Below are 19,026 nucleotides of genomic sequence, written 5' to 3'. Positions count from 1 at the left end.
TATTTAACATAGAAGGCAAAACATTCACATCTTAAATGTTGCTTCAAGGTAAAATAAAATAAAATTAAAATAAAGCAGAGAAGCCAGATGTGGCGGACCCTCCTGTAATCTCAATGTGGAGAAGGGTGGAGCAGGAGGATTGTTGTGAGTTTGAGGCCAGACTACTCTACAGAGCCAGTATCACACCAGCAAGAACTATATAGCAAGACCATTTCCCGTCCCTAGCCATTCTCAACACACATGCAGACACACACACACACATATGCATGCACGCACACATGCACACTTACATGCATGCACGCACGAACATACATATGCACATGTACACACGCGTGCACACACACAAGGAATAGAAGGCCAATGAGATGACTCAGCAGGTAAAGGTGCTCATTGCCTACCCTGACAATCTGGTTGACAGCCGCCCCATACGGAGCCAGGGGACAGAGCTGCGTCCTGAAAGTTGTCCTCAGCCCTGCCCACACATTCTATGCTATGTGCATGCCACACCCCCATGAACTAAAAATACACAATGCAAAAAATACATAGAAGAAAACCTCCAATGGGAAAATGGAGGAAAACTGATCTAATTCCAAAATAAGAACTACAAATGACCAACAAACATTAAAAGTTATAACTAGTAATACATTAAAACAAAAACTGTTTAATGTAAGAGGTGGGCAATGGTTAAAAGTAATGATAAAATATAAAGTCGACTGCAGCTTGTTGCTTATGTAAATGAGAGTGAGAGCAAAGTGGGTTACGAAGTTCAAAGTGCACCTGCCTTTCTTTAAAGGGCACCTGTGACAACAGCTTCCTTCAAAGAATTTCTAGCAATAGAGTTTGATCAAATGAGCACACATAAACAGAGACATTGTCACATACATAGAACAGTTACTGCGTTTTGGGGCCAGTAAGTAAAATGATATAGACAGTATCCAGCAAATACCCGAGGAAAGTCTGGTGAACATAGGTGATACCAGGGATCTCAAGCTGCTCACAGGCACGGAGAAACAGCTACAAGGGGCAACTGGAGGGGGCCGGCTTTCTCCTTCCGCTGTGTGCAGGGATCAATCAGACAGTTGGGCTTAGCTGCAAGCACCTTTGCCTACCTAAAAGCTAAGAGCGGTGTCCTATGATCGCAATTAATTTTCACCTTCTTCGTAGGTCTTTCTGTATTCTTTGAAGGTTTGATAGAATCAGGGAAGAACAAACAACAAAGTCTGTGTGCCTCCCCCTCCTCCCGTGTTTTAGAAGTTATCCACCCTGACCCTCCTGAGATTTCATCTCAGGAAAGAGGCAGGGGACAGACACAATTCTTAGCCTTTCATTATTGTACTGGAAGGTATAAAGAGTATTCTTGAATATTCTGGAATAATTCCTTCAGCTTTTTTTTTTAAACCCTCATTTTTAAGCTTTTGCTTTACATTAATAATCAACCGGAGTGATGAAGAGCAAAGTCCAAGGATGGGTCATTTGTATGACTGGGACGAAGTAGACCTGAGGAGGACACTGCCTCACTAGTGATGCTTGCCTGTTATTAGACTTATCTGGGCTGGGCAGGTGGGCATCACCTCTCTCTCTCTCCTCTTCTCCCCCTCCTTCCCTCCCTCCCTCTTTCTCTGACTTACAGGCAAACTTACTAGCCAAGGACAACCTTCCCCAAGAAAAGCGGTCTGTTCTCTTTTCAAGGGGGAAGACAGCATCTTTAACAAAAACAGATGTATCACACGAACTGATGAAGAAACATAACGCAGTATTGGATTGAAGACCATTCGTGTCAGTTTGACAGTCATTTAAATACTGGAAAGTCAATGACAATTCTAAGTGTGATTTCTGGGGGCTGGAATAATTTTTGCTAGCTGCTATTGGAATTTCATCTCCTTCCTTCCCACAACATTAATGCAATCAAAACAGATGTCCGACAAACAGCTGTATGTGACCGAAAGGAGGCCAAGACGAATTTTCATGTTTCCAAGTGGAGAAAACAAGCAGTAAAGGGAAAAGGGCGCCAGTGGGACCAGAAGATGCAGAATACGATGCTGATGGCTGAACAATGTGTCAGGAAATGCAGGAAAGAGCAGATTCTTGAGGTTTTATTTAGAAGCTGGATAATTATATTTATTAAAGGATCCTGTAGAGAGAATGCAAGTGGCACCATGTAAATCACTCTGAGCGATACTTTTCCTGGTAGTCACACTACAAAAAATAAAACAGGATCATATCCAGCCGACCCTCAAACCATTGCAAGGATAGACACTCACCAATCACAACAGATACAGATCTGGCCAGCCCAACTCTGGATGCTGGCCCTGCCACAGCATCTATCTGGGGTACATCACGTTAAAAAAAAATCCCCTACAAACTCATTTGGGTAACTGGTCACGTTCCATATAAGACTTGCACATCACAAATTCATTTAGAATTCTTCAGCGGCACGTTTCTGACAGTTACAAATAATTTATACAGATAACTAGAGAGAATTCTCTTAATGGCCAGGGTATTTTCTAATTGAGGACTAGAAATTAACCCTGAATGTTGATGCTGCCGGGAAAATCAGGAGCACGGTGTGGTCTCACCCGGGTGTGATGCTGTGATGTACGGTGCGTGGGATGCTGTCTTAGGAGAAGAAAGTAAACTTGGCATAAAAAAAAAAGATGGATGCATTTCACCCTGCTTTCCTCTGATTGATGGCTGGCGACTGCTGCGGGGTTGTCTGAGCATCCTGATGAGGATGATGAGGATGTCTCCATGTTCCGAGTGAACCTGATCTCTGAATCTTTAGTGATGTCATCCACAGTCGAAGAATTTGAAATAACAGTCTATAACATGCCACACGGCTGCCATCCCTGACTCAATTATCTCCCAAGTTCTTTCAGGCTCTAGAGTTCTGCATTTCCAAATGACTCAAAAAAAAAAAGCCAAAAACGGTTACTTCACATTCCAAAGTATGTAATTTATATCTGAGGAGCATTGCAGGGACTGGCAGGGAGAGGCCCACCGCAAGAGCATCTAGCGTTCTGTTCCGAGCTCTGGGATACTCGTCTGTAGTGATAGGATTTCATGGGGCATCACAAATTGCTTTGTAAACTTGGAGATGCATCGCTGGCTGTTGTTCCTGGTGTATAAACCACACAGCCTGTGATTTATCTCAGTGGATACCATTAGCATTTCAATGTGGAAGGCTTTTCCTTTGCCGTAGAAGCAGATCAGAATACCATGTAGCATTTCTGACATTTATGAGAGCCATTGCCAGCGGTCTAAATGCTCAAGTACATTGTGAAATAGTTAAACAAAAGGAAGATAGGAGCTCTACCATCCGGGTTTTGACTAAGTGCAGAACACAAGCCGTGCATTAGAGGAGGTGAACCCTCACATATACGAACGAACGAGCATGTAACCACTCAGTTTAAGAGGCTCAGTTCTCTGGGGTGTTCCTGAAGAAAAGATACCAGTCCTGAGTGATCAGGTTTACATGTAGACAGCTGAGTTCATGGAATCACACGTTATAGCACAGAGATCAGAGAGTCCCATTCAAGGGCATGAATTGAAGGAGATTCCTACCTAGTGTTGAATCCTGAAAGTCCATGAATGATTTTGTATGTAGGAAATGTCATAGTGACCAATATTTCATGAATGATGGCATCAATAAAAAGAATAATATTTGTATCCAAGAATATACTTAGCACTTAAGGAAATGAACTATACAAGCCAGTATTTCTACTGAAATCGCTGAAACATTTCCTGACTTCCAATATGACAACAACACTGATGTTACAAGGTAATACCTCATTATATACTCTAGATCAACTAACCACACACTACTAGAATGCATCAACTGATGGGCAAACGGGGCTAAACGGCGCTCTTACCTATGAAGTAGGACAGGAGTATGGCCAGCAGCACCGAGACCCCTACAGCGCACAGCGCGGTGCATCTCCAGCTGCAGTACTTTGAAGACTTCTTGAATTTAAAAGCACTTCTTGATAGGGTGTTTCTAGGAAGTGGCCGGGTAGGCGGTGAATAAACAGAGCCAGATGCCATCGTGTAACCCGGGGTTGCCGTACTGAACAGTGGCGTCGTCCCTGTCCCTGTTTTGAATAGGAAATGCCTGCGGAAAGGGAGAATATAGTCGTGAGACACGGGCATGTCAAGATCGGAGTGTTAAAGAGTGACAAAGTATGGACATACACAGACTAACTCTCTTCTGTGTCTCCTGCGGAGTCAGTCTCTCTCTCTTTCCCTCCCTCCCTTCCTCTCATTGACCTCATCCATTCTGTTTGGAGATAAGATCTCAGGTAACCCAGGCTGGCTTTGAACTCTCTCTGCAACTGAAGATGATCTTGAACTTCTGATCTTTCTGGTCGACCTTGAGTGCTGGGATTGCAGGTGGGTGCCACGCCACCTCTAGTTTATGAGGTGCGTGGCACCAAACCCAAGGTCTCCCACACACTAGGGAAGCCTTCTACCAGCGGAGCCACATCCCAAGCCCTGCCTCATGTGACATTTATTTTTTACATCTATTTATTAATTTATTTATTTGAGGTGTGTGTGTGTGTGTGTGTGTGTACATGCAACCACGGCATGGAACATGTATGGAAAACAGCTTGCATGTGGGCTCCAAGCATGTCAGGGCTTATGCATACAAATATCCCCTATGGCTTCAGTAGACGTCTTGAGAGACTTCGGGATCACCCCAGTCGCACTGTCTCCTGAACAGAAGCCTGCTGTAACATCCTTAGAACCCACACAGTGAACGGTGAGTACTGACTTTGTACATGAACTTCATTGTACATGGAGAATGGCCTCGTGAGTGGTTCCTCTGAATCATATTATAAAGTTCGTCATGGTTCATAGCTGTGCATATATGCATGGTGCAGGAGAATGCGTGCTCATGTAGAAGCCTGTGCCCACGTCCTGCCCATGCCCTGCCGCCTCACTGACTTTCAAGGTAGCGATGGAAATGATTTCATTCTCGCCTGCTCCCCTATTGCTGAGGACTCTTAAGCTGGCAAGGGCAGCTGGTCAGGTCTCGGAGGTGGTCAACTGTTTTATTTTTAGCATGTGTCAAATGTAATCAGTGGGGTAAGTCTTGTGGGGCCTGGCGGAGGGAGAGAATCACAGGATACAGTTTAAAGACCAAGTCTAAATAAACAGAGAGATCAGCGCAGCGGCCTGTCGGTCACAGAGACAGATTCCCTAACCGAACCATCTAACAGTGGGCAAACGGCCTCAGAACCACAGCTTGCAAATGGCTAAGCAGCAATTCAAGGAACAGATGTCAAGAACCCTGAGTAAAAGTTCTCTGGAAAAGGTGACCGATTCTAAGATTCTTTTATTTTGATTATTTTAAAATTCAATCTTGGAGGATTTCATACATGTATAAAATGCATTTTGACCATATCAAGCCCTCATCCCCACTTCAGCTCCGCCCAGATCCACTCCGACCACACGACCACCTCAGCTTCATGTTCTCTTAGATTCTTAACACTCAAAGTGTTCACACTGAAAAACACTCTGCATTTCATGGTTTTTGTTTAGCATGATAACACTGCTCACATCCAAGCCTTAACATAAACTATTATCACATCCTGTTCGAAGGTGCCCAATGCAGTCAGCAGGCTATAATTTTTCATATTCAAGAGGTTAGAAGGGTCCTTTCATTCTCTGCATAGTACGGTATAGCCTTTATGTAAGATGCGTTTATGGGGTTCATAGCTAATCATTTTCCATGTTAACACGCATATGCTTACGGTGTATTTAAAAAAGGCTAAATATATCAAGCAGGTTAAAAAGTTCATAGCACAGACCTGGGAAGCTGGACTGCTAACGTTTAAAATCTTTCCTATTCACTAGGCGTGTTTGAGAAAAGTTCCTTAACCTCTCTCTGTACTTTTCTGTCATCGGACTTGTGAGGTTTAAATTGACTGTAGAAGACTATAAAATACTTCAAACATAGTAAGTGCTACGGGAGTGTTGGGCAGAGGAGGGAACAAGCTCATGGGTTTAGGCATATTAGTCCTTAGAGAAGAAAAGATAAAGACAGATTTGCCAGGTTGGCAGTCTTCTAGGAAATGGAACAGGATGTCTGGGTTTACTGGGTGGAACTCACCCAGCGTGGTGGTCACATGATTACTAAACTCATCAGTGTGTCTATCCAACGGAGGAGTCAGAAAGCAAGGGCATTATTGGCAGGTGGTGAAGACTGGGAGGCGAAGCCCACCTGAAGCAAGCAGGTCAATAGGTAATGCCCTACCATGTTCTCTCTCTCTCTCTCTCTCTCTCTCTCTCTCTCTCTCTCTCTCTCGTTGTGTGTGTGTGTGTGTGTGTGTGTGTCTACCCCACACTTTCTGTGCCTCTCCTTCCCCCTGCTTAGCTATGATAAGGCAAGGACATTATTCCTCTCTATCCTCCCTAGCAGGCTATTTCTGATGTAACACACGCCGAAAAGAAACGAAACAGACCATGGTAGACTAAAATCTTTCGCTCAAACGAACCATTTGTGCCTTTGGTTGCCTCAGATATTTTGTGACAGCAACGAAGCACTGATTGACACGAAGTGGTCTCAATAACTTCTCAGTGACAGATGGGACTTGAACCTGAGTCTGTGAGACTCAAGACCATGACCTCAGCCCTTCCCAGCAGATACTAGATATGTGAATATCTCCAACCATGATGAGATGACGAGTTTATTAGATGCTGACTTCAAATCAGTCGTCTCTGTTTCTATCTGTAAACCCGAGATATTAGCACATGCTGGGAGTGGTGGTGGCAAGGAACTCTTTCAAACACTAGGCTTAAATTGCCATGAAATTATTTCTTTAGATTAAAACATGCAACTTGGATATATCACTAAAACACAAATGCACCATCCAGGGATAAACTTCAGAGGAACAGCATGTGCCTAAAAAGACACAAAGCTCGGGGTTCAAATCCCCAGCAACATTACTGACCCATATTAGTGGAAATGAAAACCTGTTTCCTTCAAAGAGTTTCTAATGTACTAAATGCATACAATTGCTTTTTCTACTACAAGACAAAATATTATTTTTGGGAGGGGTTACTTTTACTCCCAGGAGTGAGGTATTTTCTCCTTAGCTATCTAAATGGCTATGCAAATTAGAAGAAACTTGGGACATGGGCTTGATTAATGCCCGAGTTTAGAAAGTACTGAAAAAGAAGCACCTCACTAGTATCTTCCACTTTAAAATAATGGGCGTTCAGGATTTTCAGATACTTTTCTAATATGTAAGGAAAGAATTAATAAAAGTTTAAGTTGGTTTAATTCCAAATCATCATTTGTATGCTAACTGACCTCTTCAGGTCACATGAAGCCTCAAATAGACATGGTAAACACACGTGGACAAGTTTTTAGGCAGAGAAGGAAAATTCCATGCCTATGTATTTGCTCTAGCAGAAAACACGTGGTTGCACGTCTGGTAGATTTGGGCTAGTGTTGAGGTTTGGACAGCCCGCTGTCTTTTGAAAGGCAACAATGCCTTTACCGTTGCAATGTATAAACGAGAAGGCACTGTGAGGTTTATGTTCTCATCTATACGGGCCTGTCAGCCCTTCTGCGTTTCCCCTAAGGCTCAATACCACTTCCTTTATGTTCATAACGCCACAAGTATCCCATGAAGATTGAAATTCAGCTAATCAAAGTATGTATATTGACTTGCCATTGGGGAAAACGATCTTGTCACCTAATTCTCCATGAGGCCTGTTTCTGCATGTCATTAGCCTATGTCCCTCAGCTCCTGGCCAGGGCATTCAGCTATGGAAATGTGCTTCTCACATATAAAAAATTCTGCAAATAATTATTTAAAAAACATGTTTTGTCTTGGCTTCCATATGAGGTTTGTAGAATAAAGACTGAATTTTTCTTTACTTCTCAAACCATATTCGGGAATGGCTTATGTGAGAATATGTCATCACCCCCCCCCCCGCCCCCGCCATTGTATTTAGCAATAAAGCAGCAGCAGCTGCTTTTTACCATAGAGCACACCGGAGCGGGCTGGTTTCGTTCTGGTGTTTCTAATGATGCCCTGCGTGACGCCCGCCTCTAGTTCCTCCGCTATTTGTGCCACTGTTTTCACTCCGGCAATGGACTAGAGAAGCACACTTGAAGACAGACTACCAGAGACCGAGAGGAGGAAAATCAATTTCAAAGCCTAAAGACAGCTGGTGCGGAAGGTCACTGAACACTAACGGTTGCTTTGTGGCTTTGGACTCGGGAGGGGAGGTGGATTCTATTTAGCAGCAACAACAACAAGGGGAAAGGAACGACCGGGCTCCGTTGCCTCGTAAACTCGGAAGGCTGTGCAGCCGACGACTGTACCAATGGAAAGGATTACTGACGTGGAGCACAATTAAAGCTTGCTCCTTTGTCTTTGGAAATGGAAAGATCCTGCCTCTTTGTTGATTTGCCTTTGGACCGACCTTTACAATTCCACCCCCACCCTGGGCTCTAGTTTGTGTTTTTAATGGAGTCTGTGATGTATCTGTGTATGGGTCATGTCACAACTACAAAGTTAGTAGGGACAAAGACTGGCTTTCCTCTTCTTTCTTGCTGCCCCCATTTCCTGCCTTCTTGGTCATTGCTTAGTAACTCCAGCCTTTGGGTCTCTCCAAGGATTTTTGATAATTTCCAACTCCTCTTCCTTCCTGCCTGCCCCTTCTGCTACCCTGGGTATTCAAGCAGAGGACCCATTAGCCTTTCCTTCACAGCAGGCTTCTTCCTTTCTCTTTGTCCAAGTGGACAAGTTCATTCTTCCTCACTGCCCCACTGTGTATGTGTGTATGCGTGTGTGTGTGCTATATACACGTGTGTGTGTGTGGGGGGGTGGGTGCCTGTGGACGGGCCCCCTCCCTCTGCTCTCCACTTTACTTTGTGAGACAGAGTCACTCATTGAACCTAGAGATCTCCAGCTGGTTAGACAGGGTGGCCAGTTCATACTCGCACCCTACGACACACACAGCCCTGACTCCCAGGGCTGGGATTAGAGGTGGGCACTGCCACATCCAGTTTTCTAACCTCCCTACTGGGAATCCAAACTCACTTCTCCAGGGGCAGCCATCGTTTCTTTCTACTCTGATCCCAGGCCCAAACACACGCTTGTTGTTTTGCTTTTTGTACCATGCCTGAGCAGGTCTGCACTGCTCCGTGCAACCCTTCACTTTTGATTTCTGTCTTTCTAATTAATAATCACACAAAATACCACCGAGAGGTTTTTTAGTGAAGATATTTTGGGTTTGTTAAATGTGCCTTTCTAAACTCTATCACATAAAATATCAATAAATCAACACTTAGTTCCAAAGTACAAAATTATGAAAGTTATAACACACTCATGAGTCACTAAGAAAAGTGGGTTAATAGCTATATCTTGTTCAGTGGATTAAGATAATTCTTATTTCTCTAATATGAAGTGAGTGGCTTAAGAAGTTAGAAATTTCAGGCACCTGAATGAAAAATACCTCTGGAAAATGTGTGTAGCAGTATTCCAAGTCATCTGAGACACTTCCTCACTGGGGGATTAGCAGAGAAAATAAAAGTCAAACAGAAAAGTGTGCAACGACCAAATGAAATTTTAATTAGCTTAAATGCATATGTGGTTATCTGCATAGAAAACAGTTTGTTTTCTTCAATGTTTTATACTGTATTAGAAACCTTTGTAGAGGTTAACAATGGAAATAAAGAGTGTGGCAGTTGGTGTTCGGATCCTGTGTCCTAAGGCACATTGGAAGGCTTTAATAAGGACACAAAGACACCTGGAAAATATTTCTATTGTACTGCACACTACTATATAGTGTAAGTCTACTGCACTCTATTGCACATGACTGTATAGTGTACGTCCATTGCACACTACTGTACAGTATACATCTATTGCACATGACTTATAGTGCACATCTATTGCACACTACTGTATAGTGTATGTCTATCGCACACTATTGTATAGTGTATGTCTATTGCACATGACTTATAGTGTACATCTATTGCACATGACTGTATAGTGTACGTCTATTGCACACTACTGTATAGTGTACGTCTATTGCACATGACTATATAGTGTATGTCTATTGCACACTACTGTACAGTGTACGTCTATTGCACATGACTTATAGTGTACATCTATTGCACACTACTGTAGTGTATGTCTATTGTACACTACAGTATACTATACGTCTATTGCACACTACTGTATAGTGTACATCTATTGCACACTACTGTATAGTGCATGTCTATTGCACACTTCTGTATAGTGTACATCTATTGCACATACTGTATAGTGTACATCTATTGCACAATACTGATTAATGTACGTCTATTGCACGCTACTGTGTAGTGTACATCTATTGCACACTACTGATTAATGTATGTCTATTGCACACTACTGTGTAGTGTACATCTATTGCACACTACTGTATAGTGTACATCTATTGAACACTACTGAACAGTGTACATCTATTGCACACTATAGGGTAGATGTCACTACTGCACAGGCTCTCTTGATTATTTCTTCCTCTTCTTGGGGTCTTTGTTGGACAAAGAGGGTGGTTTACACCAAACTGTTTAAATGAAATTTCTCATTGCTCTGCTCTCATTGACCCTTGTAGAATCTAAACGCAGCTCCCTGGATATACATTGATTTCTATTTCTTCACATTTGATGCTCTGACTTCAGCAACATGGCAGTGGGTCCGGCTGCATCTGGCCAGATTCTCCATCTTTCAAATGCCCCAAGTTTTCATTTAAGAGGTAAGAAAAACTCAAGGCATAGATAGGTTCCTTTTCCTTCCGGCAAAACGTAACTCTGGACTTAAGAGGCTTATTAAAGGTCTCACAAGATTTCCTGAACATCAAACACCTCTCCTAAAGTGACATTTTCAGATCTAAAGCAAATGAATCCCATACTTGTGGATTAAATTTACCTGGAAATGCGTGGAAGCTAAAATTAGCTCCTGAGTTCAAAATAGTTTAATCCACTTGGTGTCAAAACAATGGCTCGGCTTCTCGGGATTCATTTCATGATACTTTTAAAATAAAATTAAAATATAGAACATCTCACTGTTACTGTGCTATTTTCATTTTTCCCTACTGTCACTCATTTAATTATTTGTGTTCTTCAAGGCTTTATTAAGTACCGAAGAAAGAAAATCAGACACAAACAATTTCACAGCATATATTTAAAATGAATTCTACATGAGAGATAATGTGAACTATGACCTAAGCATTCTGAACACTTAAACCTGTTCCTTAGGCTTTAAAGTTTTCACTACCAAGTTCCAAATTTTACATTACAAATCTAACAGAATTATCTGCCAGGTGTATATTTAACATGCTCAAATTGATTAAAAGCTGAAAAGAGTATGGTGTGAAGAAACATTACATTCTTATGGATAAATAAACAGAAACTAAAGAAAGTTCACACTGAAGATGGTTCATTTTGTGTGAGTGGTGTGTGTGTATGGGCATGCATGTGTAAACATGCATTTGTGTGCAGTTGTGAGTTGGGAGAGGTCAACCCATGTGCCATGCCTCAGGAGTCAGCCATCTTGTTTTTTGACATGGTCATCTCTCACTGGGACCTAAGGCTATGCCATGCTAGGCTGGCCAAACTTTCTCAACCTCTCCAACACAAAAACCATAAGCAAACACTGCCCCATCCAGTCTTCCCCAGGGATGCGAAGGACTGAGTTCAGGACCTCAGGCATGCATGGCAAGACTTTACTCACTGAGTCATCTCAATAGCTCTTGAAAATGATTCGTTGTTATTTAAAGGCATTTTTTCACACCTTTAAGCAACTCATTCTCTGTACATACCCAGAGACGCCCGGTACTGTTACTTACAATGACTTGACAACAGATTGGGGTGTAAGTCTATCACCCGAGGATGCTGGCCCTAAAAGTCTGTGAAATTCCTGAACTAAAGGATGGAAGAGCCAGTTGCACTTTCGATTCAGGAGCCCACACCTGCCTGCCACTGCACAGGCACGCCACAGCTGTCTGTCCCTGATACGAAGAAACAAAACAAAACCCCCAAAAAACCAAGACAGACTGTTGAGTCACAAGTATGGGCAGAGTTTGTGACCTTCCGCCTTCTGGAATAGGGATTAGGCCACCAAGATGAGCAACATGTACCAACAGACCACTCCATAGCTTAAGCCAGTGCCTTTCAAACTTAGCTTGCACAACAATGTCCTCTCGGACTTGTTAAAGCATAACTGGTGTGGGCAGAATGGAACTTCCAGGTGTGGTGTTGAGACACACGGGCCGCACTGTAAGAACCCCTACAGTAAGGTATTAAGGTATTGGTTTATTAGCTTAAATTTACCTTTGGCATTCCTATCATGGCTATATAACACGAATAAATCAATTCGAAAGACACTGGCTTAGGAAGTTACTGCCCATGGTGGAGTCTAAGTAGGCAACTTGGAACAAATGAAATTTGTATAATTCAAGGCTCAATCATCACATTCAGACAAGCTTAAATATCATTTATTGTTTTATGTCATATTTTTAAGTTTTTTTCTTTGTTTTCATTTTTTTAACCTTCGACCTCTTTTGTTTATTTTTTCATTTTATTTTATTCTATCTTTGGGTTCCTCTTTTAAGAACTCTGCCCTAATTGCTTGTTATTTCTAATGTCATTGCTGTTTTTACCATGCTGATGCACCTAACTTTACAACCTATTGGGGCACCTGCATGCGTTCTGTTTTCTTGTCTCATTTCTCTAGTATCTGTGTTTCCACACACGTAGAGACGCTTCCTACATCCCTAGAGCCTTCGTTAGGTACAGCTCCAGCCTTCTTAAATCTAACACTTAGACATCTAAAGCATGGCTAAATCCAGGTAACAATTCACTTTAGACGTATAATTTTCCCAGGATGCTTTGCTTCACTGAATGAGAAGTCAATACTATTTCCATTTATCAACCTTTCTGCTTGGAATATTCTTGGTGTGTTTTTCCTTTTAAAAGTTTGTCAATTTATAGCTGGTACTAAAATTTATTTATTTATTTTTCCCTCCTAGCAGAGACTCTTCTGGCAAGCTCAACAACAAATATTTTAAATTCACCACATATGCACCCATACAAATAAAGCCAGACTCCTTGTTTCCTTTATGATCAACTTTCTGAGAAACAAGGAGAGAAATAGTTTCTTCTGCAGCCTGGCCTTCTCCTGTTTTTTTTCTTCTTTGAAACTGGTGTGGACAAAGAGCGGGCGACCAAGGCCATCTTCCCAGGGCTGACCACCAAGGCTGCACTACCACACCCTGGCAAAGGTCACAGCAGGGGTCCCTTCTGATCTACAAAACAACACTCTAAAAAAAAATTCTGTCACTCAAGTTCAGAGGGAACAGAATGCCAACATAATTGAGAAAGGAAAACCCACAGTGAATTCTTACTATTACTCTTCAAGCCTTTACTTTGATCCTTTAGAATTTCTCTTAAAACGAGCTTTCCAGGGTGTGAGCGGGAGACATTGCCGCAGAGCGCTTAACTGCTGAGGGGAGAGTTAAAAGTGAACAGAACGCTAGTTTAAGACCGAGTTCCACAGGCAGCGGGGCCGCAGAGGCAGCATTGGATGCGAGCTATAACTAAGAGTACAAATTAGCAAATGGGACCTCCAAACTGGAAGACCAGGCTTCACTGAGAGGACCAACAACTCTTAATGTGCTGTCAGTAAAGGAGAACCCCAGAGTGTTGTTTGTATCCTGACTATTTACCATGTTAAAATTTAAAACGGATGATTCTAGAAAAGAAAGGCAGACTCGTGCACGAATGGGAACATGTAAATATTCTAAGAACGGGTTTGTTCAAAATGAATTATTTTGATGTTCATATAAAGGTAATATTGTGATAAATTTATAAAACTTGTATACTTAGTAATATGCTATAGAACTATAAAATAGAAATATTTACTATCTAAAATATTTCTTAATATTATAGAAAGTTAATTTTGTTACAGCTTTAGATAAAAATATTTAGACAAGAAAATTAAACATCTCCCAAGGAAGTATCAATAGAAGGATGTAAATTCTGTATTTGGACATTAAAACCAAGGAACAAATATGTAAGGATTCTAGCTGTGACATGTTATATGAGTGACACAGACAAACGACCCCTCCATGCTGAGAGCACGTTGGGATCTCAAATCTATTTCACTTTTGAATTGATGTGCTATTATCTTTGGACATCTTTCACAATAGGAGGTGATCCCAGGAAGAAAAATGTCTCAAATGAAAAGCTTATAAACAAGATAATTTCATTACTGCTTCCTGAATTAATATGAGTTATTAGTAGTTGTACAAAAAAATGGTTTGAGATAAATGCTCTTGATATTTTAGGTAAAAATATTAGCAACTCCTTCCATATTAATGCGAAGTTATACTTGGGAGGTTGAGGCGGAAGTATAGTTGCAAGTTAGCATTGGCTACATGATGAAACCTTGCCTCAAAAACAAAAAACAAACAAAAATCCCTAAACTAAATAAAACAGGAAGCATAGGGCTATCCTAGGAAGCATAGCATCTCCACCATAATTTATTGTAATAATTTATTGTAACTAGCTAGGTACGCTGTAATCAAGTGTGAGGGTGTTTACAAATTCTGTTTGGGAACGATAAAAAGTTATTTTTTCACGCTACTATTAATAGGCTCAAACAGATGAACAGCATTTGTTTCACATTTTAGTTATTTTAACAGTATAGACATGATATCAAGCATATGAATCTATACTATAGATATATTTTAGGTTTAATATATTAGACCTATTCATGGTAGTTGCCATGTGTCAAAAGGAAAATAAAAAAGAATATCTTCAAGTGTATTATGTGCTATTTGGACAGGACTTTACCTACTATTAATTCATTTAATTATTGACAATCATCCATGCTTAAAATTGAGCAGAAAAGTTCTTTCAAGACAATGTACTTGAAATGGAAGTTCACTGCAGGTGAAGAGAAGGCTTTTAGCTATAGATGTGAGCTTTAGAAGAATAAGAACAATTCTGGATGACAAGATACGCTGACAACACCTTTGTATGCACCAGTTTGATCACACACACATATATACACACACACACACTCACACACACACACACACACACACACACACACACACACACACACACACACACTTACTATGTAGTCTTGACTGGCCCAGAACTTGCAATATAGAACACCCTGCTCTTGAATTCACAGAGATTCCCTTCTCACAAGTGTTGGGATTAAAGGCATGTGCCGCCACAGCTGGCAAGGATACACACACACACACACATAAACACAAAAAGTGAATGCATATCTGCTCAGGAACGATTAGACTGGAATGACAGAGCTTCTACCAAGGTACTCTTAGCCAGGCCTCCTGGTGCAGGTCTGCAACCCCAGCGACTTCAGAGGCTAACACAGAAAGTCTACATGTTCCAAGCTTACTTGGGGTATAGAGTGAGTCCAAAGTCAGCATGGAGCATTTGGTGAAGCCCTGTCCCCAAATAAGAAGAATAAAGATCTTATTTGTTTGTTTTTGTTTTTCGAGACAGGGTTTCTCTGTAGCTTTGAAGCTTGTCCTGGAACTCACTCTGTAAACCATACTGGCCTCAAACTCATAGAAAGCTGACTGCCTCTGCTTCCCAGAGTGCTGGGATTAAAGGGGTGTGCCACCACCACAGGGCTGCAGAAGAAGAAAGATCATTGGAGATGCAGCTCAGTGGGGGAGGGCATGCCTGTCCGGGCCTTGGGCTTCATACCCTTTACCAAACTACAATAACTCCCCGACTGCACCCCATAAAAGCCAAACCCTTCTAACTCAGAGAAAATAGTTTAATGGCTTCAGTTTGGAAATATTCCTATCAATACATGATCCTGCTGCCAAAACATACATTGGTTGATACATTACTATAATAATTTCCAAATTTTCTCAGGAACCTCCATAAACACAGTGGATATCAAGATAAGGAGAAACAAAATCATCTATAAGATGAATTCCAGTTTTGAAATTTGTTCTGGAATACAACTCATCTTTTCAAAAGCAGTCATGGAGCTGGGGAGATGGCTCAGTTAGGGAAGCGCTTGCTTTGCGAGCATGGGGCTCTGAGTCTGGATCCTCACCACCCACAGAGAAAGACAGGTGTGCAAGCACGTGTGTGTAATGTCAGTGCTGGGCGGTGGGCACAGAAAGACAGGTGTGGGACATGTGCCTGTAACGTCAGTGCTGGGGCAGTGGAGACAAGCTGATTTCCGGTTTCACTGAACCAGTTAGTTTTGCCAAGTCAGTGGGCTCCAGATTTAGGAGGAGGTCCTGTCTTGCCTAAAATATAAAGACAATGACAGAAGAAGATACCTACATGACATTAGGCCTTCGTTCACATGTATCAGACTGCACATGTGCACACAGACTCATACATACACATGCATATGCAACATACAAACAAAGCAGCCACAATATCTTTAGGTCTTCCATAATAAAATGAATTTTCCCACAGCGGTTCACTGTGCAACAACAATAAAATGCGGAATGAATGAATGAATGCAAAATTCAGGCTTTGTTTTCTGATCTGTTAGGGCAACATATCTCAGATAATGTCTTCCTCATATTACTGTCGTCTTTCTACAAAACAAAACCCCGTGCTTGGAAGTTTCTTCATCTAAGAATCAGTGCAGCTGAGGAATTAGCAGTTACTATCTAACTGTTCACAAAATTTGTCAGCGTGCGATCTCTTGGGGGAGTGGCTATGACTTTATTGGTTCTTTATTGCCTTGGTAGGGGCTGTTTGCCCTTAAAAAGACTAACTCAATTGTTCTAAATCCATGGGAGAAGAAGGAATTTCTGGGAAGCAGCAAGGGCCGTGAAGCAGAATGGTGACATTTCTATGAAACCTTATAAAATCTTTGCGAAGCATGATCAATCCTATCTGATAAAAAAAACATAAAAATACACGACTATCAAGGCAAAGGTCGTGCAGTTCATCAGATGTTGAGAGGTTTAAGCCAGATCTGCCTCAAAGCCAAAGTTTTGCCCCATATGCTGTGACCAGAAAGTGGTAATAATACATTATTCTGGATGTAATTGGAACAGGATGGTTTTGAGCAGAAGAATTTTAAGTGGTCATATATGACTTGAGATGATACAAAATCATAAAGAGGGTCATGGCAGAATCAGAAGGCGTATCAAATGGAACTTATTAAGCTTAGTTGGTTAATTGTATTTCCAAGAATTTCATCCTATGGGCCAAGAAGAAAGGGTTCTCAGATTAAAGTTGGAGGAGAAAGATACAATCAGGCAAAAGTAAACCACTGATGTGCCCGAAGGCACGCAGCTATCTATGGCAGGGTAACAACTGATTGGTAATGAAACCAGAGGATAAAATTCTGGCAAAACCACAGTGGTCAAATTGCAGAAATACTAACTATAGGAAAATAGGTTTTGAAAACAAAAATCACCATGTAGCAAAAGTAAGTAGAGATAAACTAGTCAGACACACAAAATACCTAAAGCACATGTGCAGAAAATCTTCACGCAGAGAGGACACAGACGTAATTCCATAGAGCTCATGGGAAGGGAAAGCCTGATGGGAAGAAAACCTCACACGGCCACTGCTAAGGAAGAAGTGTTGGCTGACTAGGTCACATCTGGAAGAGGACAGCAGTGAAGTCAGAGTCATTAACCATGACCGAGGAAAAGGCCTCAGTGACCTTTTCCTTTGATGAGGTTCACAGAGAAGCAATGCATTAGAAGTAATTAAAAATTTGTTTCCCCTAGGGATCACAAAAACTAGTTACCATATGTGAATATTTTGTATAAATTACTGGTTATCCAGAATCAAATATTATGTGAATATGCAGTATTACAACTTATGGGAATTACGACTTCAAAAACAAATTAATCCTATAGTAAATAACTAGTATATACTTCCTTAGCATCTCAATTTGTTACTAAAAAAAACCCTGGCTCACTCCAATTTTTCCTGTATGGTGGTGCACATCTTTAATCCCAGCACTTGGGAGGCAGAGGCAGGTGGATCTCTGTGAGTTGAAGCCCAGCCTGGTCTACAGAGCTAGTTTCAGAACAGCCAACACTACACAGAGAAACCCTGTCTTGAAAAACCAAATAAATATATAAAAATTTAAAAACAATAAAATTATCATCTGGTTATACAGTAGCTTCATCAGGCAAAAACACATCAAAAGCTTTTTATATCATAAATAAAACTCAAAATGAGGTTCTATCTTTTAAATGCTGTGGAGACAATTCACCCAGCAAGACTTTTCTCTTTCACTTCAAACATTTAGCATTTTAGTTAATTAAGTGTTCCAAGCATATGAAACATTTCATTATTATTGGGAGATTATTTTCTTAAGAACAAAATTAAGGCACTTGGGGCTCCTGCCTAAAACACATCCACATATTTCTTGCAAAATGACGAGAAGAGGAAAACCAAGAGATTTTATTCCGCTAAAATTAATCACGGTTTAATTTTATGCTTGGCCTACTTCACACATAAAGTTAGGCATAAATATCCCAGGTATGACAAATGCATTTCTTATCTTCTGGGAAAACAAAACAGATACTTGGTTACATATTATTTTTGTTCAATTGTTAACCAATTAGGTGCCCTTATCCTGTCCCTGCTATTGCCATTTGGTCATTACTTAAAAAAAAAAAAAAAAACATGCGCCAGGAGCTCGATTGACATTATTTCCTGAATACAACGTTATTTTGAACAGATTATTATTATGTTAAAAATTGCCCTCCGCTTTCAATAATTTGAAGGTGATCAAACTCACGATCCACGTGTGGTGCAGGTCTATAGTCCTAGCTACCAGACGGGGCAAGATGAACATTTGAGTCTAGGATTTCGAGATATACCTGGGTAACACAGTAAGACCCTCTTTCAATTAAAAAAAAAATACAAGCAAACAATAAAAATTAAAATGTAGGCTAGGAGTGGAGGGAATAGGGATGTCCATGTAATAGGATTAACCCAAACAGAGAATGTATGAAAAAGCCACCAGAAAGCATGGCATTGTATAG

General features: G+C 41.1%; 1 protein-coding gene across 9 annotated transcripts in view; it reads right to left on the bottom strand.

Annotated features, from left to right (window-relative positions):
- The window catches only part of Tenm3 (teneurin transmembrane protein 3), a 707,864-nt gene that overhangs the window by 165,085 nt on the left and 523,753 nt on the right, over positions 1–19,026 (bottom strand). For all 9 annotated transcript variants that reach the window (XM_057752171.1, XM_057752173.1, XM_057752172.1 and 6 more), the window contains one exon: positions 3,870–4,108. In XM_057752171.1, the coding sequence (XP_057608154.1) occupies positions 3,870–4,108 (239 nt within the window). The remainder of the gene's footprint in view (positions 1–3,869; positions 4,109–19,026) is intronic.

Source organism: Chionomys nivalis, chromosome 20, assembly GCF_950005125.1.
Source record: "Chionomys nivalis chromosome 20, mChiNiv1.1, whole genome shotgun sequence".
Classification (NCBI taxonomy): Eukaryota; Metazoa; Chordata; class Mammalia; order Rodentia; family Cricetidae; genus Chionomys; species Chionomys nivalis.
The sequence above is the reverse complement of the archived record's forward strand: the minus strand, read 5'-3'. Positions and strand labels throughout refer to the sequence as shown.